At 41.3% G+C, this 26,981-nt stretch overlaps 1 protein-coding gene across 2 annotated transcripts; it reads right to left on the bottom strand.

Annotated features, from left to right (window-relative positions):
* Positions 1 to 23,705: 23,705 nt before the first annotated feature.
* Positions 23,706 to 25,701, bottom strand: LOC113887602 (spindlin-2B). 2 transcript variants are annotated; one of them, XM_027534790.1, is made up of 2 exons: positions 25,415 to 25,701; positions 23,706 to 24,656 (listed from the first exon to the last, which is right to left on the bottom strand). In XM_027534790.1, the coding sequence occupies exon 2, from the start codon at positions 24,652 to 24,654 to the stop codon at positions 23,878 to 23,880; it is 777 nt and encodes a 258-aa protein (XP_027390591.1). In that variant the 5' UTR covers positions 24,655 to 24,656; positions 25,415 to 25,701; the 3' UTR covers positions 23,706 to 23,877. The 2 variants fall into 2 exon arrangements, with proteins under 2 accessions (XP_027390591.1, XP_027390590.1); XM_027534789.1 differs by having other exon boundaries at positions 25,282 to 25,700.
* Between the last annotated feature and the right edge of the window lie 1,280 nt (positions 25,702 to 26,981).

Here is a 26,981-nt window from a genome sequence, read left to right as displayed (position 1 = left end):
ACATTTCCCTGGACTGCTGCTGCCAGTGCCCCTGTCCCGTGGCAGACCCCTGCCAACCCACATCTCTGCAGGAAACCCTCAAACACTCACAGGGAGGACGGACTCAGCCTCCTGTGGGGTCACTTCTGCTTTCCTCTGGGTCCTGGTGTGCACAAAGTTTTGTTTGTGTCCTCCAAGAGTCTCTGTTTTCCCATTCCTGTGAATGCTCTGTAATCAAATCCCAAAGGCCTTCAAAGCCAAATTCCCTGGGGATTCCCAGTCACATGGTCTGGTCCTCAGGCTGGGGAGACTGATGTGGGGCCTAGAACCTTTACAACAGTATAAGAACTTCTTTGGCATTATTGTTTTCCAGTTTGTGGCTTACACACTTGGAGGGTATAGGATTTGATTTTATCATAATTGTGCCCCTCCTACCATTTCATTGCAGCTTCTCCTTTGTCCTTGAATGTGGGGTATCTTTTTTGTGGTGGGTTCAGTGTCTTCCTGTCAATGGTTGTTCAACAGCTAGTAGTGATTTTGGTGCTTTGGCAACAGATGAGCACACATCCTTCTACTCCACCATCTTGAACCAATATCCAAAGCTCATTTAATTATGATGTATGATCTTTTAAATATGTTGTTGAATTCTGTTAGCTAGAATTTTGTTGAGGATTTTTACATCTATGTTCATCAGTGATATTGGCCCATAATTTTCTTTCTTTGTGGCATCTTTGTATGGTTTTGATACCAGGGTGATAATGGCCTTGTAGAATGAGTTTGGGAGCTTTCTTTCCTCTGCAACTTTCTGGAAGAGTTTGAGAATGATAAATGTTAACTATTCTCTAAACTTTTGATAGAAGCTACCTGCAAAGTCATCTGGCCCTGGGCTTTTGTTTATTGGAAGATTTTTTTATTGCAGTTTTAATTTCCATGGTTGTGATTGGTCTGTTCATGCTTTCTATTTTTTTCTGGTTCAGTTTTGAAAGGTTATATTTTTCTAAGAATTTGTCCATTTCTTCCAAGTTGTGCATTTTATTGATGCATTGTTGCTCATAATAGTCTCTTGTGATCCTTTGTATTTCTGCATAGTCTGTTTTAAATTGTCCTTTCTCATTTCTAATTTTATTGATTTGAATCTTTTCTGTTTTTCTTGATGAGTCTAGCTAACGGTTGTAGATCTTGTTTGCCTTATCAAAGAACCAACTTGCAGTTTTATTGGTTTTTGCTATTGTTTCATTCATTTGTTTTTCATTTACTTCTGCTCAATGTTTATGATTTATTTCCTTATACTAACTTTAGGTTTCTTTTTCTCTTTTTTGCGGTTTCTTTAAGTGTAAGGTTGCTTATTTGATGTTTCTCTTGTTTCTTAAGGTAGAATTTCATTGCTATAAACTTTCCTCCTATGACTGCTTTTATTTTGTCTCATATGTTTTGAGTTATCATGTATTCATTGTCATTTGCTACTATGTATTTTTTTACATTTTCTCTTTGATTTCTTCAGTGACTTTTTGGTTATTCAGCAGTGTATCATTTTCCCTGTGTGTGTTTGTGTTTTTTATATTTTTTGCCCTCCAGATGATTTTTAATCTTTTAGTGTTGTGGTCAGAAATGATGCTTGACATTATTATAATTTTTTTTTTAATTTAGCAAAGCTTGATTTGTGACCCAAGATATGATTCATCATGGAGAATACTCAATGTGCACTCTAGAAAAATGTGAAATCTACTTTTTTGGATTGAAATGCCCAGTAGATATCAATGGGTCAAACTGGTCCAATGTATTATTTTAAGCTTGTGTTTCTTTATTAATTTTCTCTCTAGATGATGTGTCCACTGGTGTGAATGGGTATTAAAGTCTCCCACTATTATTTTGTTACTGCCAAGTTCCCCATTAATAGTTGTTAACATGTTCCATGTGTATTGAGGTGCTCCTATGTTTGGTGCATATATATTTATAGCAGTTATATCTTCTTGGATTGATCCATTGATCATTAAGTACTGTCCTTCATTGTCTCTTGTAATGGTCTTTATTTTAAAGTCTATTTGTTTTCTGATATAAATATTGCTGTTCTCACTTTCTTTTATTTCTGTTTGTATGGAATATCTTTTCACAGGCCCTCACTTTCAGTTTGTATGTGTCCATAAGTCTGAGAAGGGTTTCTTGTAAACAGTATATATAGGGATCTGGTTTCTTTTTCTTTTTTTTTTTTAAAATCCATTCAGCCAATCTGTGTCCTTTGGTTGGAGCATTTAATCCATTTACATTTAAGGTAATTCTTGATATAGATGATCCCATTACCATTTACTTTTCTGCCGAGGTCCAGCCCCGGCTGATCCAGGGAGTTTGAAGGGGAGACGGCATTGGCGAATACACTGGCTTTAATTAGACATTAATTAGAGATATAAAGAGTAATAGAATGAGGATAGCTCAGTAGGAAAATTCAGTGGAGAAAAGAGGCTGAATAGCTTGGTCTACGTGGAAAGCTAATAATTCCAAGGCAAGGAATTTATGTCACCTACGTAGGCCGCAGGCCTTTTCTCCCGAAGGAGAGGAGACACTAAGGCCTCCCGGTCAGATCTTAGAAGCCCAGGCATAATTAGTAGGCTTGACGAGCCTCTACATTCCAGATAATTCAGCCAGAAGGTGAGAGAAAGAGCGACATGGAGAGACCAGTCTTTCGAGGAACTGATCCCATTTTTTATTTTTCCAGGGTCTGTTTTTTTTTTTTTTCTAGTACCGACTTTCTTTTTTATTATTATTATTATTTTTTTTAAATTTTATTTTATTTTTAAACTTTACATAATTGTATTAGTTTTGCCAAATATCAAAATGAATCCATCACAGGTATACATGTGCTCCCCATCCTGAACCCTCCTCCCTCCTCCCTCCCCATACCATCCCTCTGGGTCGTCCCAGTGCCCTAGCCCCAAGCATCCAGTATAGTGCATCAAACCTGGACTGGCATCTCGTTTCATACATGATATTTTACATGTTTCAATGCCATTCTCCCAAATCTTCCCACCCTCTCCCTCTCCCACAGAGTCCATAAGACTGTTCCATACATCAGTGTCTCTTTGCTGTCTCATACACAGGGTTATTGTTATCATCTTTCTAAATTCCATATATATGTGTTAGTATACTGTATTGGTGCTTTTCCTTCTGGCTTACTTCACTCTGTATAATAGGCTCCAGTTTCATCCACCTCATTAGAACTGATACAAATGAATTCTTTTTAATGGCTGAGTAATACTCCATTGTGTATATGTACCACAGCTTTCTTATCCATTCATCTGCTGATGGACATCTAGGTTGCTTCCATGTCCTGGCTATTATAAATCTCTTTAACAAGTGGTGCTGGGAAAACTGGTCAACCACTTGTAAAAGAATGAAACTAGAACACTTTCTAACACCATACACAAAAATAAACTCAAAATGGATTAAAGATCTAAATATAAGACCAGAAACTATAAAACTACTAGAGGAGAACATAGGCAAAACACTCTCTGAGATACATCACAGCAGGATCCTCTATGACCCACCTCCCAGAATATCGGAAATAAAAGCAAAAATAAACAAATCGGACCTAATTAAACTTAAAAAGCTTCTGCACATCAAAGGAAACTATCAACAAGGTGAAAAGACAGCCTTCAGAATGGGAGAAAATAATACCAAATGAAGCAACTGACAAACAACTAATCTCAAAAATATACAAGCAACTCCTACAGCTCAACTCCAGAAAAATAAATGACCCAATCAAAAAATGGGCCAAAGAACTAAATAGACATTTCTCCAAAGAAGACATACAGATGGCTAACAAACACATGAAAAGATGCTCAACATCACTCATTATCAGAGAAATGCAAATCAAGACCACTATGAGGTACCATTTCACACCAGTCAGAATGGCTGCGATCCAAAAGTCTACAAATAATAAATGTTGGAGAGGGTGTGGAGAAAAGGGAACCCTTTTACACTGCTGGTGAGAATGCAAACTAGTACAGCCACTATGGAGAACAGTGTGGAGATTCCTTAAAAAACTGGAAAAAAAAAACCAGGGTCTGTTTTTATACACTGAGATGTTATACAAAAGTCATGCAGGGTCATCATCTTCTGGCCAGGGGGCCTGCTGACAATTTATGACCCTCTCCTGTGACAGCAGTCAGTCAACCAGAACACTTATTTCTCCAGGGGTGATTATTCTTAAAACAGATGCCACCTTCCAAAGGTACCAGATAAAGTTACATTCCTATAGGGTGAGGGTGTAGTGGGTTTTAATTAAGGAAAGAATTTGTGTAGCCTAAGGTCTAACATGATTAATATCAAAGGTTAATACTTATTTTTCTATATATTCATTAATGTGTATAAGGGCAGGGGATGTGGAGGCTTAGCAGCAAACATTGGCTCAACAAATGAAAAACCCTTCACCAATACAATTTCTAATCAGCCCACTATACTATACTAATAGTTTTCTAACTTCTCTAAAGAACCTGTTTTTAGAAGGTTTAAAGTGCCTCTCATGGTTGGGAGGCTGTGAGCAATCACATGTGGCCGGACAAGCCTGTCAGGCAGGCTAGAGAACCTTCAGAGGAGTTTGTAGGTTGAAACACTCCTATCATGCTCAGGAATTATTATTAACTGGAGCTCTAAGTTAACTCTTTCTCCAAAAGTGGTGGTGGGGGACAGCCCCCAGTAAAGTCAGAGGTGTAAGTGAGAGCACAAAGTAGTAAAGTAGGCAGGCTCTGGTTTTGGGGGTAGATGCTCGAGAATTTCCAGGGGGACTCCTGAGGCTCGATCCCACCCTTGCGTATGTCGACCCTCCTTCCTCATGACCTTTGCCACGGGCGGAGCTCCTGGCTCCCGGCACTTTGCTGTTTTTGTAGGCCTTTTCTTTCTCTCATGTTTCATGGATAGAGAAGTTCTTTTAATATTTTTTGTAGAGCTGGTTTTGTGGTATTGAATTCTCTAAATTTTTTTTGTCCTAAAGCTACTGATTTCTCCTTTGAATCTGAATGAGGTCTTTGCTAGATAGAGTAATCTGAGTTGTAGTTTTTTTTTTTTTCGCCTTTCATCAATATAAGTATCTGCCTCTCCCTTCTGGCCTTCAGAGTTTCTTTTGAAGTCTAAGCTTTTAGCTTTACAGGGATCCCCTTGTATGTTATTTTTTGATGTTGCCTTGATACTTTTAATATTTGTTCTTTGTGTTCATTTTTGTTAAATTAATATGTGTCTTTGTGTGTTTCTCCTTGAGTTTATCCTGTATGGGACTCTTTGTGCTTCCTGGAATTGGGTGGCTATTTCCTTTCCCGTGTTAAGGAATTTTTTGACTATAATCTCCTCAAAATACTTTCTCAAATTCTTTCCTTTTCTTCTCTTCTTCTGGGACCCTGAATATTAATACACTTAATATTGTCCCAAAGGTCTCTGAGACTGTCCTCATTTCTTTTTATTCTTTTTTTTTTTTAAATTCTGTTCTGCCTCAGGTATTTCCACCATTCTATCTTCCAGCTCACTTATACATTCTTCTGCCTCAGTTATTCTACTTTTGTCTCCCTATGTTGTAGTTTTAATCTCATTTATTATGTTGCTCGGGCTTCCCTCATAGCTCAGTCAGTAAAGAATCTGCCTGCAATGCAGGAGACCCAGGTTGGATTCCCAGGTTGGGAAGATCCCCTGGAGAAGGAAATGGCAACCCAATCCACAATTCTTGCCTGGAGAATCCCATGGACAGAGGAACCTGGCAGGCTACAGTCCATGGGGTCTCAAGAGTCAGACATGACTTAGCGACTAAACTATTACTACTACTACTATTATGTTGCTCACTGCTTATTTTCTATTCTTTAATTTTTTCTAGGTCCTTCTTGATCTGTGCCTCCAGTCTATTTTTCTGTGCCTCTATTTTATTTACAAATTTTTGGATCATCTTTACTATCATTATTTTGAGTTCTCTTTCAGGTAGATGGCTTATTTCCCATTTGTTTGTTTGGTTCTGTGGGCTTTTTTGTTTTCCTTTTATCCACCCCATGCTTCTCTATCTTTTAATTTTGTTTAATTTACTGAGTTTGTTGTCTCCTTTCTGCAGTATGGAAGGTCAGAATTCCTCTTAATTGTGAAGTCAGCCTTCCACGGGTGGGGTTGGTCCAGTGTGTTGTGAAGATTTCCTGGTTGGTGTAACTTGTGCTTGTGTTCTGGTGCATGGTGCTAGATCTTGTCTCTCTGAAGGTAAATGCTGTGCCCTGTAGTGTTTTGTCCTGTCTATGGGCTTGTTATGGCTTTGGGCAGCCTTTCTGCTGCCAGGTTTGTTAGCCTTTCTATCTGGTAGGTTTGTGTTCTAATTTTGCTAAAGGTTTGGCATGAAACGTCCAGCACTGGAATTTGGTGGTCTTTGGGTGGGGCATTGTCTTAGTGATGAGATGGAGGCTTTTGGGAGGGTTCTCACTGATTAACGTTTCATGGGACTGATAGTTATCTGGTGGTTCAAAGTCCTGTAATTGCATCTCCCAGTGGTTCAGGCCCAACCCCTTATTGCAGCAACAAGAGTTCACAGACCACACTGCACAGAAGACAAAACCCCAAGATTAATGGTGAAAAAACACTCAACAGCTAAGAGAACCCAAAGAAACTCACACACTTATAATAGAAAAGAAGATAGAGAAAAGAAAAAGAAAAAAAGGATAAAAGTAGAAGTCAAAAAGGAAGACAGCAATCAAGCCAATAAATACCCAACTGAAAATGTATATTAAGAACTAGACTAGCAAAAATATAAAATCAAACATAGAAACAAGAAAACAAACATAGAAAAATGCATTATAACTAAACAATACTGCAAAAATAGGAAATGTAGAAATAAAATGAATTTATTTAAAAATAAGGTGCTTTAAAATAGGAAAATGTATGTTATAAAAATTAATGAGATGATAAAGAAAGAACAACATTAGAATAATATGAAAAAAAAGCTAAATTGTATAGAGAGCGGTAGTAAGAAGAATGTCCTTATGATTCCTCCATTTTTCTCTCCACACAGTGTGCTCTAGTCACTCTGCCTATGCATAAAGTCCTCTAATATTTCCAGGAAGGTCTCTGGACCTGCTTTGGGAAGTGTTAGGTCAACTGAAACTCAGATTTGCCTTACTTCATTTGTATTTGCTCCCAAAATCCACAGTTACCCCTAAAGTCCACAGTCTCGAGCTAATTGCAGGGATTTAATCCACTGCACTTGTAGCTGCAGGAGATAATTCCCCTCCTCTTTAGTCACACATCTCCTGGTGTTCTGCTTTGGTTTTGGCCCCACCTCTGCTTGTATGCCATGCCCCAGTGTTCATTCTCTGACTAGATAAGAGGGGATGAAGCCCGAAGCTGGAGGTTTATTAGTGCTCACTTGCTCGGTTAGGCTGGGGAGAGGGAGGGTATGATAGCCACAACTGAAATGTATCAGGGACTGCCTGGGGCACTAGAGGCCAATGTGATGTTATTACAGTCTGAGGCAGGTCATGAGCTCTCCCAGAGGAATTGGCCCCTTGTCATGTTTCCCTAGGAGAAGCCAAGTTGCTTAGGCTCCCAGCAATGTATGGGCATTAACTTGTGCCTGTTCACAACTTGGTAGTATCTCCCACCTCTGGGGTTCTGACTACAGTGGTGGTGTTTTGTCTACTGCTTCAGGGACTCTCCCTGCCTTTTGCAGTGGCTTATGTTTCCCCCTCTGCAGTCACATCTAGTTCCACCACTGGCACTGGTGGTCCTCATATCTTTGGTGATGGTTGCTGGGTGTATAGCTGCTGTCTGTGAGCATGAAGAGTTAGAGTGCCTTGGTGGCTGTAACTTCTTGTCTCTCTGTGAGACCCAGGCTTTTCTCTGAACTCCCTCAGCTGTGTTGTACTAACCCCCTCAGAGTATCTTTATGGCAGTCAACCCTGGTCCTCTCCCTTGGGTCCAGCCCCTGAAGCCTGAGAATTCAGCTCCCATTCACTATGGGTGTGTGTGTGCAAGACACTTCTCATCTGGGAAGTGCTGTTTAGCATCAATCTTTGTGGTGAATTTTCTATTTTGCCCCTCAAGCACCTGTTGCTGCATTTCCCCACTGATGTTCTGAAGCTCTCCCTCCCTGACTCCACTCGTGAGGAGGTTTCTGAGTGTTCAAAGCTTTTCCTCCTTCATGACTCCCTCCCCAAGGCTCTGGTCCCTGTCCCCAAATCATTTGTCTCTTTTTCATCTTTATCTTTTGCCCTATCTCATTCTGAGGAAATTAGCTTGCCTTTTTGGAAGTCTGGGGTCTTCTGCCTGCATTCAGAAGTTGTTCTGTAGGAGCTGTTCCACATGCAGATTAATTTTTGATGTATTTGTGTGTGTGTGTGTGTGTGTGTGTGTGTGTGTGTGTGTGTGTCTGTGTGTGTGTGTGTGGTGGGGTGATCCCCCTGTCTTATTCCTCCTCCATCTTAAAAGTATATCAAGAATCAACTTCTAGTGCTGTTACTATTTTCTATTGCTTTCTTATTCTCTCTTTTACTTATTTATGCTCTAATATTTATTAATTCTTCCTTCTTCTACCATTGAGCTCAGTTTTTTTCTTTTTTTTTTTTTTAGTTCCTTGAGGCATAGATATATGTTTTGTATTTAATATCTGTCTTGTTTCTTAATGTAGGCATTTATTTCTGTGAACTTCCCTCTTGAGCTGCCTTTGCAGAATCCCATACATTTCAGTGTGTTGTGTTTTCATTTTCCTTTGGCTCTAGATATTTTTAAATACCCCTTTAGTTTATTCTTTGATTCACTGGTTGTTCAGGAGATTAATGTTTAGTTCTGTGAGTTTTGTTGTTGTTGTTGTCATTGTTTGTTTGTGAGTTCTTTTTTTTTTGTTGTTTTGTTTTGTTTTCCTCATGTTGTAGATGTCTAGTTTCATACAATTGTAATCAGAGAAAATATTTGGTATAATTTCAATTTTGTTGAATTTGCTAGACTTGAGGTCTAATATGTGATTTACCCTAGAAAGTGTTCCATGTGTGCTTGAGAGAAAATATGTATTATGTTGTTTTTGGATCGAATGTTCTATGTATGACTGTTATGTCCATTTGATCTGTGGTGTTTTTGATATCCATTGTTTCCTTATTGATTTTCCAGCTGGAGGATTTGTCCATTGTTGAGATGAGGTAAAAATTCCTCAGATATTACTTTTTAATTACTATATTTTTAATTGAAGGATAATTGCTTTACAATATTGTGTTGGTTTCTGTCATATATGCACATGAATCAGCAATAGGTAAACATATCTCAACCCTCTTGAACCTCTCCCCCACTTCCCACTCCATCCCACACCTCTAGGTTGTCATAGAGCCCTGGGTTGAGTTCTCTGAGTTGTGTGACAAATTCCCACTGGCTACCTATTTTAAATATAGTAGTGTATATGTCTCCATGCTACTATCTCCATTAACACCACCCACTCTTGCCCTCTCCCCCTCTGTCCATAAGTCTGTTCTCTATGTCTGTGTCTCCATCGCTGCCCTACAAATTAGGTTCATCAGTACCATCCTTATAGATTCCATATATATGCATTAATATACAATATTTATTTTTCTCTTTCCTACTTACTTCACTCTGTATAATAGGCTCTAGGTTCATCTACCTCATTAGCACTAACTCAAATGCATTCCTTTTTATGACTGAGTAATATTCCACCACCCTTATGGCAGAAGGTGAAGAGGAACTAAAAGCCTCTTGATGAAAGTGAGAGAGAGTGAAAAAGTTGGCTTAAAGCTCAACATTCAGAAAACGAAGATCACAGCATCTGGTCCCATCACTCCATGGGAAACAGATGGGGAAACAGTGGAAACAGTGTCAGACTTTATTTTTCTGGGCTTCAAAATCACTGTAGATGGTGATTGCAGCCATGAAATTAAAAGACGCTTACTCTTTGGAAGGAAAGTTATGACCAACCTAGATAGCATATTCAAAGCAGAGATATTACTTTGCCAACAAAGGTCCATCTAGTCAAGGCTATGGTTTTTCCAGTAGTCATGTATGGATGTGAGAGTTGGACTGTGAAGAAAGCTGAGCAATGAAGAATTGATGCTTTTGAACTGTGGTGTTGGAGAAGACTCTTGAGAGTCCCTTGGACTGCAAGGAAATCCAACCAGTCCATCCTAAAGGAGATCAGTCCTGGGTGTTCATTGGAAGGATTGATGCTGAAGCTGAAACTCCAATACTTTGGCTACCTCATGCGAAGAGTTGACTAATTGGAAAAGACCCTGATGCTGGGAGGGATTGGGGGCAGGAGGAGAAGGGGATGACAGAGGATGAGATGGCTGGATGGCATCACCGACTCGATGGACATGTGTTTGAGTAAACTCCGGGAGTTGGTGATGGACAGGGAGGCCTGGCATGCTGTGATTCATGGGGTCACAAAGAGTCGGATACAACTGAGGGACTGAACTGAACTGAAGTGAATATTCCATTCTATATATGTACCACAGCTTCTTTGTCCATTCATCTGTTGATAGACATCTAGGTTGCTTCTATGTCCCAGCTATTGTAAATTGTCCCACCTGTTATTGTATACTTTTTTATTTCTCACTTTAGTTTGTTAGCTTTTGCTTTATATATTTATATGCTGCAATGTTTGATGCATAAATGTTAACAATTGTTATATCTTCTTGAAATATTAACCTGCTTATTGTTGGAGAATGTCATGGAGAGGACATGAGCATTGGTTGACCCACAAGGTGGACTCAGGTATCAGAGTTTCCTTACCTCATTTCTGTCATTTGGAATGCATGCTGCACCCACTGTTCTCACACTGAGAGCCATTTCAAAGATGAAACCTTGAGAGAGTAGTATTTTGTTGAGGACATCTGGATTGTATACATGCCTGAATCTCATTAAGTTCCCTATATAAACTTTCAAGATTTTCGTGGGCAGGTTTGAAGATCTACTAATTTTGCAGCCATATAGGACAAGTCTCATATACAAATTGCCTTGTTATTCAACCTGATACCTATCAATCTGGAGTGATCTTCCTTTTTCTTCAGTCTCTCCTTCCCCACCATGTAGAGAGGTCAGTTTTGAATTTCACCTAGGAAATTTCTGAGGATGCAAACCAACACTTGGTGAACCAGTCAGGAGACTGAAGATATGGGTTTTGTGAAAGAGGAATCTGTGGTTGAAATACTGTGTTGACTATGTGGGGATGAATGGCCTGCATGTTACATGTTTATGAATATTGATATGCCCCCAAATGCCAATTTATTTAGGGCATTATGGAACTTGGCATCACATGCTGTGGCCAAGAAGGAAAATGAATGGCTGCTGCAACAGACTGGCCTCTACTGAGGAGTTTGACTAGTAACTGATGCCCAACTAGACGCTGAGGCTCCAGTTAGAAAGTTGGAAGAAGAGCTGAGGGTAGAGAAGGAAGTGTAGTCATCCACTATTTTTCTGGATTCAGGCTGAGCTGACAGGGTGAGATATTAACAGCAACAAATTAATTTGGATACTTTAGAATGTTGTTTTGCAAAGCCAGGTGGATGAAGTCTGCTATGGCTTAAGGCCTAAGTGCTCATGAGAAAGCCTTATTGTGACACTAGAAGGTGGAATCCCTGGAAAAGTGAGAAGAGCAAAGTGGAAGATGCTATGGTAATTCACAGTGAAACAGAAAAAACTCCTCATGCCATCAGACCCCTAATACAGAGGAAAGAAAAGGCACAACAACTCTAACGGTGGAGCATCCACAACTCAAGAACATTCATGATAAGAGAACATACATCCACTGAGCTTACTGGCATAGCTGCTAACCGCCCCCCCCCACACCCCAAAGGCCAGGGATAGTATCCAGGAATGGTTAGTGAAGTATAGGGTATGGGAGATGATGGCATTCCTCTGACTAGGCAGAAGGTAGAGAAAATGAGCAACCTTACCACCCACCCTTCCCACCAGTAGCACCTGTATGGCACTCAGGGAGTCCAAGGGACTCACTCCCTTATAGGTTGGATTATTCTATCCTGCAGGAAAACTATAAGCAAGGTGAAAAGACAGCCCTCAGAATGGAAGAAAATAATAGCAAACAAAACAACTGACAAAGAATTAATGTCCAAAATATACAAGCAGCTCATGCAGCTTAATACTAGAAAAACAAACAACTCAATCAAAAAGTTGGCAAGAGATCTAAATAGATGCTTCTCCAAAGAAGACAACCAGATGGCTAATAAATACATAAAAAGATCCTGAATATCACTCATTATTAGAGAAATGGAAATCAAAATCACAATGAGTTATCATCTCCCACCAGTCAGAATGGCCATCATCAGAAAGTTTATAAACAGTAAATGCTGGAGAAGGTGTGGACAAAAGGGAACCCTCTTACACTTTAGTAGGAATGCAAACTGGTACAGCCACTATGGAGAACAGTGTGGAAATTCTTTAAAAACCTGGGATTAGAACTGCCATATGACACAGCAATCCCACTGCTGGGCATACACCCCAAGGAAACCAGAATTGAAAGAGACGCATGTACTCCAATGTTCATTGCAGCACTGTTTACAATAACTAGGACATGGAAGCAACATAGATGTCCATTGGCAGATGAATGGATAAGGAAGTTCTGGTACATATACACAATGGAATATTACTCGGCTATAAAAAGGAATTTGAGTCAGTTTTAATGAGGTGGATGAACCTGGAGCCTATTATACAAAGTGAAGTAACTAAGAAATAGAAAGACAGACACTGTATATTAATGCATATATATGGAATTTAGAAAGGTGGTACTGATGATCCTACATGCAGGGCAGCAAAGGAGACACAGATGTAAAGAATAGACTTTTGGACTCAGTGGGAGAAGGCAGGTGTGGGATGACTTGAGAGAAGAGCATTGAAACATGTATATAACCATATATAAAATAGATGACCAGTGTAAGTTTGATGCATGAAGCAGGGCACCCAAAGCTGATGCTCTGGGTAGGGTGGAGAGGGAAGTGGGGGAGGGTTCAGAATGGGGGTACAAATGTATACCTGTGGCTGATTCATGTTGATGCATGGAAGAAACCATCACAATATTGCAAAACAATTATGATACAATTAAATGACTTAATTAAAAAAAAGAAATTTATCCATAGTATTTAGGGTGGAGGAGTCTCCTTATATGTAACTTTTCTTGTTTCTTTCAAAAAATTATTATCTTCACTTTTAACAATTTAATTATAATCTCTCAGCATAGCTTTATTCAAGTTCAATATATTTGGGGTCTTTTGAGCCTCATAAATCTGGATGTTCATCTTTCTCCTCAGGTTTGGAAAGCTTTTAGCCATTTTTGCTTTTACTAATAATACACTTTTTGCCCTTTTATCTTTCTTTTTTTCCTTGTGGAATTCTCATAATGTAAACGTTGTTTCTTTTGTTTGTGTCCCATAAGACACAATGGCTTTCCTCACTTTTTTAATTCTTTTTTTTTCATTTTGCTCCTCTGGATAATTTATAAAGTTCTGTTTTCTAGATCACTGATTCTTTCTTTTACATGTTCAAGTCTGTTCTTGAAGCTCTCTGTTGAATTCCTCGCTTTTGTCATTGTATTTTGGAGCTCCAGGTTTTCTGGTTTTTGTCTTTTTAGTATTGTCTAATTCTTTGTTAAACTTCCTGTTTTGTTCATGAATTGTTTTCTTAATTTCACTTAACTGTATATTTTTATAGTTTACTAAACTTCTTTAGGAGATTTATTAATTTTTTGTCTGGTTGAGAAGCGATATTTAGAACAAGACTTGGAACTGGAGGTTCATTCAAAATTGGGAAAGGAGTACATCAAGGCTGTATACTGTTACCCTGCTAATTTAACTTATTTGTATAATGAATTGAAGTGAAGTTTCTCCATCATGTCCGACTCTTTGTGACCCGATGGACTGTAGCCTTGAAAACTCCTCTGTCCATGGGATTTTCCAGGCAAGGATACTGGAGTGGGTTTTTCTTTCTCCAGGGCATCATCCTGACCCAGGGATCGAACTCAAGTCTCCTGCATTGCAGGCAGACTCTTTACTGTCTGAGCCACCAGACAAGCCCCTTATATGCACAGTACATCATGCAAAATGTCAGGCTGGATGATTCACTAGCTGGAATCAAGATTGCTCGGAGAAATATCAACAACCTCAGATATGCAGATGATACAATTCTAATGGCAGAAAGCAAAGAGGAACTAAAGAACATCTTGATGAGGGTGAAAGAGGAGAGTGAAAAAGCTGGCTTAAAACTTCATTTCTTTAGGTCATTTCTTGGAGATTTATTATTTTCTTTGATGTTATCCCCCTGGAGGAGGGCATGGCAACCCACTCCAGTATCCTTGTCTGGAGAATCCCTATAGACAGAAGAGCCAGGGGGTGGTGGTGGCGGCTATAGTCCATGGGGTCACAAAGAGTCACAACTGAACGACTTTCACTTTTGATGTTATTGTGTTTTTCTAATTTTTTATGAACCTTGATTCCTATGTTGGCATCTGTGTGGTTGGGTAAGCAGCTTCCTCTTCCAGACTTTATAGGTTCTTTTTGAAAGATACAGTTATTTTTTAGTTGGGTTTCTGTACATATCTGCTGGTTATATCCTCAGGCATGTAGAGTCTGCTACCAAGGTCTGTTTTGGGGTGAGGCCACTGCCAAGCTCTGAGGTTAAGGTGGGTAATACTGACTGAGAAAAGTTGTATATGATTGCTGGCTCTATTGTTTGTCCAAGCAAGGTTGTATGTCAGGCTCTGCAGTTGCCTGTGTTCTCTGGTCAGGCTTCCTAGATCACCAGGACTCAGTACCATACTCAGCAGTAGGTGGGACAAAAACTGTTTCCCTGCCTAGTGGGGCAGCTGAAAAGGCTCCAAGTTCTGCATGGTTCATTGTTTAGGAACCTGAATTATGCAAGACTGTGCACTGAATTCCCTGGCCAGAGATGGTCACAAGTTTTTCTCTGAAGTTGGGAAAAATCACAGTCTGTGGTCTCTGTTTGAGTGCAACCGTAAGCAGGATGTTGGATAAGCTAGAGCATTTCCTGTGTGCTCTGTTAGGTTCCCTGGTTGGGAAGACTGAAAACTCTATTTAGCAATGGGTAGGGCTATGACTTTGCTTTCCTGCCTGGGCAGAGTGGGAAAACCCACTTCGAAGTCAACAAGACTCCGTGGTCTTTACTCAAGTGGACACATACCCCAATTCTCTGGCTGAACTGAAACACTGATTTTTCTCTGTGGATGATCAACTCTCTTGCTGGGCTCTCTGATCAAGTGTTGCTGGGCTACCGAGCTCTCCAGGTGTTCTGTCCAGATTTTCTTGTTGGGTGGAGCTGGGAGTTTCACTCAGCACTATGTGAGGCAATTGATTAGCTCCTCAGCTGATGGTGCAGGGAAGTTGGGTCCAAGAAGCCTGCCAGGTGCTCCTAGTTATGCTTCCTCCTCAAGAAATGGCCAGTAGCTACACTCAGTCATGGGCTGGTCTATGACTATCTTCCCTATCTGGGTAGAGGGTGGGCAGAATTCTAGATCCAGCAAAACTTTTTGTTTAAGGACTTGAATCAGCAAGATCTGCCCTTGGCCAAGTTTCCTGGTCAGACTGCACTACAGTCTGCTTTCTGCAGATGAGAAAATCTGCTGATTGGGATGACTACATAGGTGCTATGGGTAGGAACTCAGTCTGCCAAGATCAATGTGGTGGTTGTTGCAATCCTCCCCACTTATCCTCACAACTAGAGTCTCAGTGGGCAAGCCATGCACATTTCTTCTCAATCCCTGTGAGGCAGGACCAAAACAGGGACTCCCAAAAAGCAATCTATAATGCTGGAACCTGGGTACCTACCCTGGGCACTCTTTCTCACTGGAGGGACTTTAGTCTTGGGGAAATCTCTGTGTGGTACAGTGCCAGCCTGAAGGACTGGCAATGCAATCAGCTTGTAGTCACTTCTTTTAATCTTCTATTGTGCACTGTTTTGGTCTCTGTGGTACAGGAGGGCTGCTTCAGCCTTATTCATGTTCTATTATTTTCTCAGTGGTGTTTTGTCCATGAGTAGTTTTTCTTCGTGTGAGTGGGAGTGAAGTTGGGACAATCTGTCACCATCTTGGCAGTCTCATTCCTCTGATTCTATAGTTTGAAGTCTTCAGTCTACAAGTCGGTAACTTTCCAAATGGTAGACCAAAAACTAGGCTATTGTTAATATTATCATGAGTCGTTAAAATAGGACAAACTTCTTCTAGAGTAGTACCAAGACCTATGCAAGTGCCCTTCAGTCTGAACACTGAGGACAGTGACCACGATCTGCTTTCAATTCTGTTTAGCTGGTAGTGAGATTAAACATACATAGCAATATAGTAGACACCACTAGGTTTCAACTTATCCAAACCATCAGTGAATCAGGCCTAGGGATAAGTTGAACCTCTAAATGAATCAAGACCTCACTTAGCTAGCAGTTTTACTTCAAGTGGCAGAGTGGTTAATAGAGCTTCCCTGAAGGTGTAGTACCCACTTTTTCATGTAAAGTCCATATGCCATCAGGTTGAGGCCAGGTAAGTATTAAATATACTATTTACCTCTGACAAGCAAGACTTATCTTTTCCCACCATTATAAATGGTAAGTTGGAATTATCTATCACAAAAAGGGAAAAAAAGGCTAGAGAGACACAAGGCCTCCATGGTGTAGGTGTTCAGTTTTGAAAACAGATGCTTTCTATAGGGATATATTTAACATACATATCAAGGAAAAGCTAAGTCCAGAATCCCAAAGCACACCTCCTGGCAAAGAATGTTTCCCTCTGCCAGAGACTCCAATCAGAAAATCATCAGTTACAGGGCCTTAAATCTCAACTTGGTCAGTATGAATGTAGGGCCCCAAACATACTGAGTATGACACAGCTTGAGAGATAGTTTCCACAGCAGAATGTTGTTTTGGGCCCCACTCAAAAGATGGTAATTTATGGGTTAGCCAATATATAGGACCAAGCAGAATTTTCAAAGAATCACAAACTCTTCAATATCTGAGGGATCCAGCTTAATGATAGTCCTCCTTTTTAGTGGTAGGGGGATGAATAGACAACAAATTTTCCTTGACTGCCTAAGGACTAGTACTGTGAATCTGCCTACAAAGTCCCAAGAAACGTTACTAGGCAAGCAGACTACTGAATTCTGTTGAAGGTTTTCAAGCACTCTTCCTAGGAAATCAATACTTTTAAAACTGAAGCTTTCGAAAGCCAACCATCAGGACATCATGCATATATGTGAAAACTATAAATCAGAGTCCTTACTTATAGTGAAGGGCAGGGAAGCCTGGCATGTTGTAGTCCATGGGCTCGCAGAGTCAGACACGACTGAGTGACTGAACAACAATAAACACATTAAATTCTAAACTATCTGATTTTCACAAATGGCAAAGAAGATTAGGTAACCAAGAGGAGTACAAGAAAACATATATGAGATGCCTTGTCACATAAATGTGAACAGATTTGATCATCAGGTGCCAATAGTATGGCAAAGAAGGTGCTGCCAATGTTCAAGATAGTGTGTGTAATAGATTCAGTTAGAGTCACATTGTATGGAACAGCTGAGATGATAGAAGAAACAATTGAATTTACCTGACAATAATCCACTATAAACCTTCAGCTCTTCTTAGACTTTTATACTGTGCATGCATGGCTTTTCTATACAGATCTTTCATTTCTTACTCCCATTGCTTCCTTTAAGTAATATTTAATCATGGCTGTGAATTTTTTATTCCTCCTGGGATTCTATACTCTGTGTGTGAAACCACCCAGGATGAGCCAGAGAGGCTACTGGTGGAACAATTTATGTTTCCCTAATACTTCTCTACATGTGGCTGAGTTTCATCTAGCACTTATGGGACAGGAAAATACAAGCATTATTTTCTACTATATATTCAGATATGAAGGTAACACTGAGATTGCACAGAATTTGCACAAATGGTTTCATTCAAGTTTTATATTCAAGTTTTCCCTATTCTAAACCTGGGCAAAACCTATAACACAAATCTAGATGCTGTTCCCCTCCACAGGTCCTGTACAATAGTAATTTGGACATCCATATCTACCAAAGCCACCAAATTTGATTCTCTCTCCTCACCAAAATTCTCCAGCCTACTCAGATAAGTGCATATGACATCTGATCTCCATTAGGGACAGAAAGGACTCAGTGTCATCTCTAATAATTTTTCTACTTATAGCAGCTGTGGTTGAGTAAGCCAGCTGTTTACATTCTTCATTTACAGTAATTGTTTATCCAGCCCTCTCATATCCCAAGCCAACTACCAAAAGTTCCAAGGATTCTCCACTTTGTGCTTAGGGTGCTTGTTCTTTCCTTCCTTTAACTCTGGGTCTCTGTGTGTCTCTGTCACTGTTATATGAAAGGATACAAAAACTTCTGCTTACTTAGGATTAATCTTAGGACTATTTGTTGTCGTGGAGTGGACCTGAAGTTAATGACTAGATTGAGGAACAACTTTCAACTGGAGTTGAATTATCAAGAAATAATGCATGAATATATTAATGCATATGTATAGAATCTAGAAAGATAATACTGATGATTCTACTTGCAGGGCAGCAAAGGAGATGCAGACATAAAGACTTTTGGACACAGTGGATAAGGAAAGGGTGGGATGATTTGAGAGAGTAGCATTGAAACATATTACCATATGTAGAATAGATAGCCAGTAGGAATTTGCTGTATAACACAGGGAACCAAAAGCCAGTGCTTTGTGACAATCTAGAGGAATGGGATGAGTAGGGAGGTGTGCAGGATGTTCAAGAGAGAGGGGACATATGCGTACCTATGACCAATTCATGTTGATGTATGGCAGAAAGCATCACAATATTGTAAGTTATCTTCTAATTAAAAATTAAAATTAAGAAAAAAGAAATAACGCATGATTAAAGCCTGTCTTTGTATGTATTTCCTGGTACTCATCTTGCAGCAATTTCCTCAATTACTCCTCATTAACAGCTTATTATTTACAGCAACAGCTACAGTCAGCCTTATCAGCAGTTTTACTCTAAATCCCTGAGTCCCACTTATCACAGGGTGACAGTAAGTGGACACAGGGATCGTATATACACAATAGATAGCATTAGAGGAAAGGAAACTACTTTAATTAATGTAATCTTTTATAATGGGCAGTAAATATGTCTTCCTCTTATTGTAGAATAAGACATATTTATTATACTGCAGTAAGCATTCCTGCTCATTGCTATAGAAGGAACCACTATTCCATCTCAAAAAGATATTTGTTATTCCAACATCCCTCAAAGGAAAGTGGCAAGCCAAAACCATTCATTCCTTTGCTTGCAAAATGTAGGGAGGGATCCATACAGAACTGTCCTTCAACAGTAAAACTGTTGGAAATATGCCATCATCAAACTCACTGCTGCTGCTGCTGCTAAGTTGCTTCAGTCGTGTCCAACTCTGTTCAACCCCAGACACGGCAGCCCACCAGGCTCCCCGTCCCTGGGATTCTCCAGGCAAGAACACTGGAGAGGGTTGCCATTTCCCTCTCCAGTGCATGAAAATGAAAAGTGAAAGTGAAGTCGCTCAGTCGTGTCCAACTCCTAGCGACTCCATGGACTGTAGCCTACCAGGCTCCTCCATCCATGGAATTTTCCAGGCAAGAGTACTGGAGTGGGGTGCCATTGCCTTCTCCATCAAACTCACTAGATAATGGCAAACATATTTCCAACAGAACTCCTAGCAGTGGATGGGAATTCTCACTTTTTTTTTATCTGATTGACAACAAATATTTTTCAACTTCATGCATGTTGTTGATCTGATGAATAGAAAGGTGTATATCATAACAATTTCCACTGTACAGCATGATATTTTTTTCAAATTGGAGGATTTATATTTTAATATGACAATATTTATCAAAATTTCCATCAATATGTCAATATTATAGTTGTTAAAATTTTCACCATTTCCATAGTAAAAATATAAATACTTTCTTCTACTTTATTCTAATATTTTATAAATGCTACTTCCTAAATTGAGTACTAACTTTTTATCCATTCAGGACTAATTTTGTGTGCAAGGTGTGAAGGGATTTGAGTATATTCCCTGGCAAATGGAAAATAGATTAATCCTGCACTGTTTATTGAGGCTTCCCAGGTGGCTCTGTGCATGAATGCATGCTAAATTGCTTCAGTCATGAAGACTCTTTGTGACCCTGTGGACTAGCCTGCCAGGATCCTATGTCCATGGGATTCTTCATGCTAGAATATGAGAGTGAGTTGCCATGCCCACCTCCAGGGGATCTTCCTGACTCAGGGATCAAACATGCATCTCTTACATCTCCTGCATTGGCAGATGGGTTCTTTACCACTAGCACAGGTGGCTCTAGTGGAAAAGAAAACACCTGCAATGCAAGAAAAATAAGAGATGTGGGTTTGATGCCTGAGTTGGAAAGATTCCATTGGAGAAGGAAATGGCAACCCACTCCAGTATTCTTGCCTGGAGAATTCCATGGAGACATGAGCCTGGGGCACTACCATCCTTGGTGTCAAATATTTGGACAGGACTAAAGTGACTAAGCCGGCACACATGCACACTTATTATTGAAAAAAAATTCTATTCTTACTCACCTAAAATGTAACCTATATTCAACTTCCAGTTCTTATAGGCAAATATCAGGTATTTCACTGAAATATTTGATGTTCCTCTCTCTGTCTTGTACCCCATTACAGATTATTCTCGAGAGTTGCTAAAGTGTCCTGGTTAAAAAATCAGACAAAAAATGTTGTGCCTCTGCCCATCACACACAGCGTAAAAGTCAAATTCCATTCTACTCCCAGATCCGAATCACTTCTCTGAACTCACTTCCTTGATATTCTCTACCTTGTTCACTCAGTTCCAGCCATGTTGGTATTCTCAATATGGCTTGAATATGTCAGGCCTACTCTTGCCTTGGGCCTTAGCATTTGTTGTCCCTCTTGCTGGAATGTTCCTTCCCTAGACAACGACAGGGCTAGTCCTCTCAATGCCTTCAGGTCTTTACTCAAAAACTGTGCTCTCAGTGAGGCTCTCTCTGGACTTCCTATCTATCCAATTTCAGCCTCCTCCCTGGAATTCCAGTTCCCCCATTCTTTGCTTTATTTTTTCTTTCTTAACATTTATCAGTGTGAAAATACTTTATATTTTACTTTTTGTCTCTTGGCTACTGTCTGTCTCCTACACTACAATGAAAGTTCCATGAGGGTAAGATTACTTTATCTTTTTATAACCATATCCTAAGCTCCTGTCTAGAAGACTGCCTGGCAGAGAGCCACCCTGAAGTAAGTATTTGTGAGATGAAGATAAAGCAACTAAAATAAAAAGCAAATGGGGTTAAAGTAAGCCAATGGAGGGCTAAGCTACCAATGAAATGCTTCCAGGGGATATATGGGCATTTTATTAGCGTGAAGCAGGCCATCTGGGGCCATGGCCCATGCAAGAGAGTATTCTGAGTTTAAAATGGGCTGAGCCCTTCCTCAGAGTCAACTGCTTGTGTCCTTGTTGGAATGCGGGCCCCAACCCTTGGTCTATCGTTTTGTTTTCTCAGGCAAGCCAAGAATGTGGATTTTTGAAATGTGAAATCCCCCAAATGTCTATATAGCTAATTTTAAAATGGAGAATGATAAAAATATGAAGATCAACCAAAATATGACAGTGGGCTGAAACTGGCCCATGAGTGGCCTGCAGGTGTTTGCTAGACTGAATTATGTGATGTATGAAAGAAAACCTATCCTTGCTCTGGTGAGGTGGGCTTGTCTTGTGGAATTCTTGAGGCAAACAGCTTCAGATCATGTTGGGTGGAGAGAATGAACTGGAATTACCAACTTCTTTCCACTCTGGGAAGCTCCCTGCCTCCTCCTCTACCTGCTATGCCTGGAGTTAATGGCCAAAAGAGAGACACCAGAATTGTTTCTTTGAGGGCAGTGAAGGGTGTGTAGTGGGAAAACCAGAGAGAGTTTTGAAGCTTTTCCCACAGCTGAACTGGGAGAAGGAAAGAAAGAGAAGGACAAAGACCCATGTATTGGGACACCATACCTCAGAGGGAATTTATTGCGAATTACCACACCCTCTTCCCACCATCCACCTATGTGGCACTATACAGTCGAAAGACTTAGTTATACAAAGTCACATCTCCCTGCTAAACTGCCCATGCCACCTATCTCACCTGGAAATAGAGCTGCACACATTTCCAGCACAGTTCCCTGTGTGCTTGAAGTGGGCAAGACTAGTCAGGAGGTACTGTGAAGGGTCAGTAGGCACTGGTTTTGTTGGGATATTGCCAGAATGGGGTTTCTGGAGGCAGCAGACCTCCATCTGGTGAAGCACAGGCAGGGGGACAGGGGTGGGATACCTGTGGTTTCAGGCAGGGGCTGAGAGAAGCACGGGCAGTCAAGTATTCCCCATGCCCTGGAGAGAAACCTTAAGCTCAATCCTTTGTTGCTTCTCTTCTGTAAGGACACAAGGCATAGCCCCGGAGGATGAAGAGCAGTGAGATGAGTGCAATATCTGGGTCGAGCAAGTTTCCATTTTTCTGGATAAAATGCTTTCCAAATGCAAGGTGGCACATCTCTTATGTTCTGAGAACTCCACTAACTCATTCCTGAAAAAATTGTTTATTCAGTGTAGGGGAAGTAAACCAAGAACTTCAGGTCTGAGATTTCTTGCTCCTGGGTCCTCTGGAAACTACGAGGAAACTGCCCACAGCCCCTCTGCTATGGAGCACCATGCAGTGTGTTTAAGCTGAGGGCTGGGCTCTGCTCAGCAGGTGTGGCATGATGTCCCTGATATAATACAAGTCTTTTAAGTATAAACTTCAAATCAGATCAGATCAGATCAGTTGCTCAGTCGTGTCCGGCTCTTTGCAACCCCATGAATCGCAGCACGCCAGGCCTCCCTGTCCATCACCATCTCCCGGAGTTCACTGAGACTCACGTCCATCCAATCAGTGATGCCATCCAGCCATCTCATGCGCTGTCGTCCCCTTCTCCTCCTACCCCCAATCCCTCCCAGCATCAGCTTGGTTCCTGCTTAACTTTTGAGACTGTCCTGTCAAAATCCCCCTCTAGGGAAGCTCCAATCCATGTGGTTTGTTTGTTGCCACATCCTTTGTGCACAGAGCTAGGGAGGGCAACTTGGATACTGCCAGAGGGCCTAGTTTTCTTGGGTCTTTCCATCTCTCATAGGCTCCACACCTCATACCCTTTTTTCTCTATTCTCACTCCCTCTGTCAGTCTTTCTTCTTAGAATTCCTCCTTCCTCAGTGTCCCTTCCCTTCTGGAGTGTCCCTTTAGTCTCTCCCCTGATCTCTGCCAACTTTTCTTTCTCTCCCTTGCTCTGGACCTCTTCTAAACATCTTTGTGTCCCTCTTTACTCAATTTATCCTGTCCGTTTTTCCTCTTAGCCCCAAGATTTCACTCTCCCTGTTATTCTTCACCCTCTTCCAGTTGGCTGCCTCCCACTCTTAGGTCACCCTCCCCTTAGGAGCCTCTCCATTCCCAGCCCCTTCCCACATCCTTTCTTAAGCAGCCACCTTCCCTTTTCCTTTCCCCCACAGCCCATCTCTAGTTCATTCTCCTCTCCTCTCCCTAGCCCAAACCAGCTAAGTCCTATTTCATTTTTATTTGGCTGATTATGATAGTAGCTGAAATTTATTCACAGCCTAAATGTTACAGCTGCTCCTTCCTTTTATGTTCCATCCACCAAACACACCCAACCTTTTCAACATGAAAAATTCCTTACACAGCATTTCATGACCACATACATTTGTATTTCTTAGAACAAGACAATACTTATGCTGGCAAAGATGTTGAATCAACATGGACCCTAAAGCTTTCAATACACTGAAAAGTAACATTATCTTGCATGTCTACAAAGTACACATTTGTTTTCACAAATGTGGCAAAGTTTATCCTGACAGTTAGGACTTTTTCACCAAATCATAGACATAGATATGGAAATCATCATCAAACTTGATGAAATAAACAGAGGGTTTGGCTTCCACTTGGTGAATGACCATTCCAATCCGTTTGGAGCCATCTTCTTTGGTATATTCCACATGTTTACCTATCAGACCATCTACAACTCCTCCTGGCTCCCTTTCTGCGAGAGGAGACTCATTGGACTCTGGCATGATACGGAGGTCTCCTTCTTTATAATCATCTAGAAGTTGGTACATGTACAAGACAGGGTCTTTCTCATAGGTAATATAAAACCAGGCTTTCATGATCGGTGCTTGGGCTAAGACCATTCCTCTCCATTCATCCTTAGAACCATGCTCATCCTCAAACATATGTTCCACAGCTTTACCAATTATGGTATTTGCAAGGTTTGCATCACTGACTTGAGTTGATGCCACCCTGTCAGAAAGAATTTTAAGAGACAAAACTCTTTCATCTCTGTGAAGTTCCAGTCCATAGACACAGTCAATTCCATCATATTTCACCAGATAAAGAGAAGGATTTATAGGCACCTGATCCAGAACAGTTCCTTTCCACTGAGTGATTGGTTCATCACCTTCCTTCCATCCATGTGAAATTCTGCAGCCCACAATGTTCCTGCGGGGCTGGGACGAAGGTCTGCCTCTCTGCTTCTTTTGGGAGGCTTTTTTCTTCATCATGTTTGCAGACCCAGTGGCCTTTCCTGCAACAGCCCTGGTTTGCTGCCCTTCGGCCTCCTGTGAGATGGGGGTTTTCATGTCTGCCGGAGGAGGAGAGAAGATAAGAGAGAAACATTGAATATGCCATAAGGTGAAGTTCTGCCGACAGCGACGTCTCCATGTACCCCGCGCCAGTGCCTAAAATTTCCCCATGAGCCTGGCAGTAATGCTGGAAATCCTGGCTGTGTGCCTGAAAGTGCTCTTCCTTCTAGGTTCCCTGAGGCTGTGGTGAAAGGCGGCAGCGACAGCGGCAGCAGCAGCGGTGCTGCCTAGGTTTAGGAACTCTGCAGGAGGGGGCAGCCTACGTCCTTGTTCAGAGACCTCAGCCTCTGTCACCGCCACTGACACCCACTCTGAATCCCCTGCAAAACCCCATATCCCTCCACAGCCCTGACCCACATGCCCTCACTCACTGTCGTCCTGCTCAGAACATCCCAGTAGTCTGCTACTCACATGCCCCCTGTCTACCTCCACTCGCTTTCTTGGCCCCCAGTGCCCTCGGCTCCCTGTGCTCATCTTCAATATCTTGCCGGCTTCCTAACGCTATGCCCCTTTCCTACTGCCCTTGCACTCCCCCTTCCCACCCTAGCCTCACCCGGCGCCTGCCTCCACCCCTTATCTCTGGCAGGAATCCATCCCAAACCCCTTCTCTGTCCCGGCGCCCACCAATGGCCTTTCCTTTCCTGGCGTCCACCGCCGGGATCTCAGGCTTCACGTGTGCAAATTGGACACCTCGCAGCTTCCTTTACAGTGAGTCTGTTTGCAAGCAGGATAGGCAGGTGATGAGCTGGGTGCTTACAACAGCTGGGAAGGGAGGATCCTTAGTCGAGGAGCTCTTTCAGAAGGGCGGAGGAGTAGGAGAGGAGGATGGCGGCGGTGTCTTCAGCACTCTGTTCTGAGGCCCTCCGCCTCTTTCTTGGTGGCGGCTGCCCCTCTGCGACATCGGGATCCCACCAGCCGCTACTGGTGCAGTAGTCTCCTCCCTTTTTCCGTAGCGCAGCTTCCTGCCAGGAGAGAAGCCTCCCCTTCCTGCCAAACACCGCCTGCCCCACCTCAACTCTTAAGCCCACCGCTGCTCTGAGCATGGGAGGTGCTACTTGTCTCCCGATCCCGCCCCTTTTCCAAATCTGAAGCAGCTGGGCCTGTAATCCTTCTCCCTATTGCCCCCTCCTCTTTCCTCCCCGTTTCAGGGTCCTGTTTCTCCTGTGCACCTCCACCTCCATCCCGTAAGCATCCCTGTTTCATCTGCTTTCCATCTACTAGGAATTTGTCTTTACTTTCCCCCAGTGCACTTATGTAGTTATTTTTCATACTAAAATGTGCCTTTCCTATCATTTACAAGGATTTTTGGTAGAAAGGGAGAAATGTGCTCAGTCTGCCATCTTGACCCAATCTCTATGTAAGCTTTCCTTGTAAGTAAGTATGTGAGCTCAGTGGTGTGTGAGTCCCCATGGATTGTAGCCCACCAGGCTGCTCTGTCAATGGAGTTTTCCGGGCAAAAATACTAGAGTCAGTTGCCATTTCGGACTGCCTTCCCGACCAAAGTTTGGAACTCCTGCATTAGCTGGCAGTCTCTTTACCACTAGAACAACCTTACTGGTTGGACTTACTGGTTGGACTTGATTTCTTTTTTTTTTTAATTTTATTTTATTTTTAAACTTTACATAATTGTATTAGTTTTGCCAAATATCAAAATGAATCCGCCACAGGTATACATGTGTTCCCCATCCTGAACCCTCCTCCCTCCTCCCTCCCCATACCATCCCTCTGGGTGCACTAGCCCCAAGCATCCAGTATCGTGCATCGAACCTGGACTGGCATCTCGTTTTGTACATGATATTTTACATGTTTCAATGCCATTCTCCCAAATCTTCCCACCCTCACCCTCTCCCTCTCCCTCTCCCATTCTTAAGTCCCCTTTCTTTTACTTTTACTCTATTGCAAATGAATTTCCTCCACAATGTTAACATTGTGGAACTCTTGGAAAATTGATATGAAGAAAATAATCAGCTGCAATTCTAGCTCTCATTCCCTAGGGTTCCCAGCCATATACTACCACTCATTATTTGTTTTGTCATTTTTTTCTAGGATCTTACAAAACTAAGATCACTTTGCATAGGCAAGTTAATACTCTGGTTTTTTTCCTTATTGATTATGCATTTTCTTAAAATATTAAATATTCTGAAAACCATTATTTCTCTTATTCATTCATCAAATATTTATTGAGCACCTACTGCATGTATGGCCTTTGGTCGATGAAACTCAGTTTTACAGGGGCCACAATTTAATTTCTCCCATTACTGAACATTGGGATTATGTTTCCACAATAGCTGGTAATTTAGTCTATCAGAAAAGAGAGCTTCAGG

Source organism: Bos indicus x Bos taurus, chromosome X (assembly GCF_003369695.1).
Source record: "Bos indicus x Bos taurus breed Angus x Brahman F1 hybrid chromosome X, Bos_hybrid_MaternalHap_v2.0, whole genome shotgun sequence".
In the NCBI taxonomy this organism is placed as follows: Eukaryota; Metazoa; Chordata; class Mammalia; order Artiodactyla; family Bovidae; genus Bos; species Bos indicus x Bos taurus.
Note: the sequence above shows the minus strand (reverse complement) of the source record. Positions and strands in the feature narration are given on the sequence as shown.

Excerpts from the sequence above, each read along its gene's own strand:
- LOC113887602 (XM_027534790.1), bottom strand. The coding sequence starts at position 24,654 with ATGAAAACCCCCATCTCACAGGAGGCCGAAGGGCAGCAAACCAGGGCT.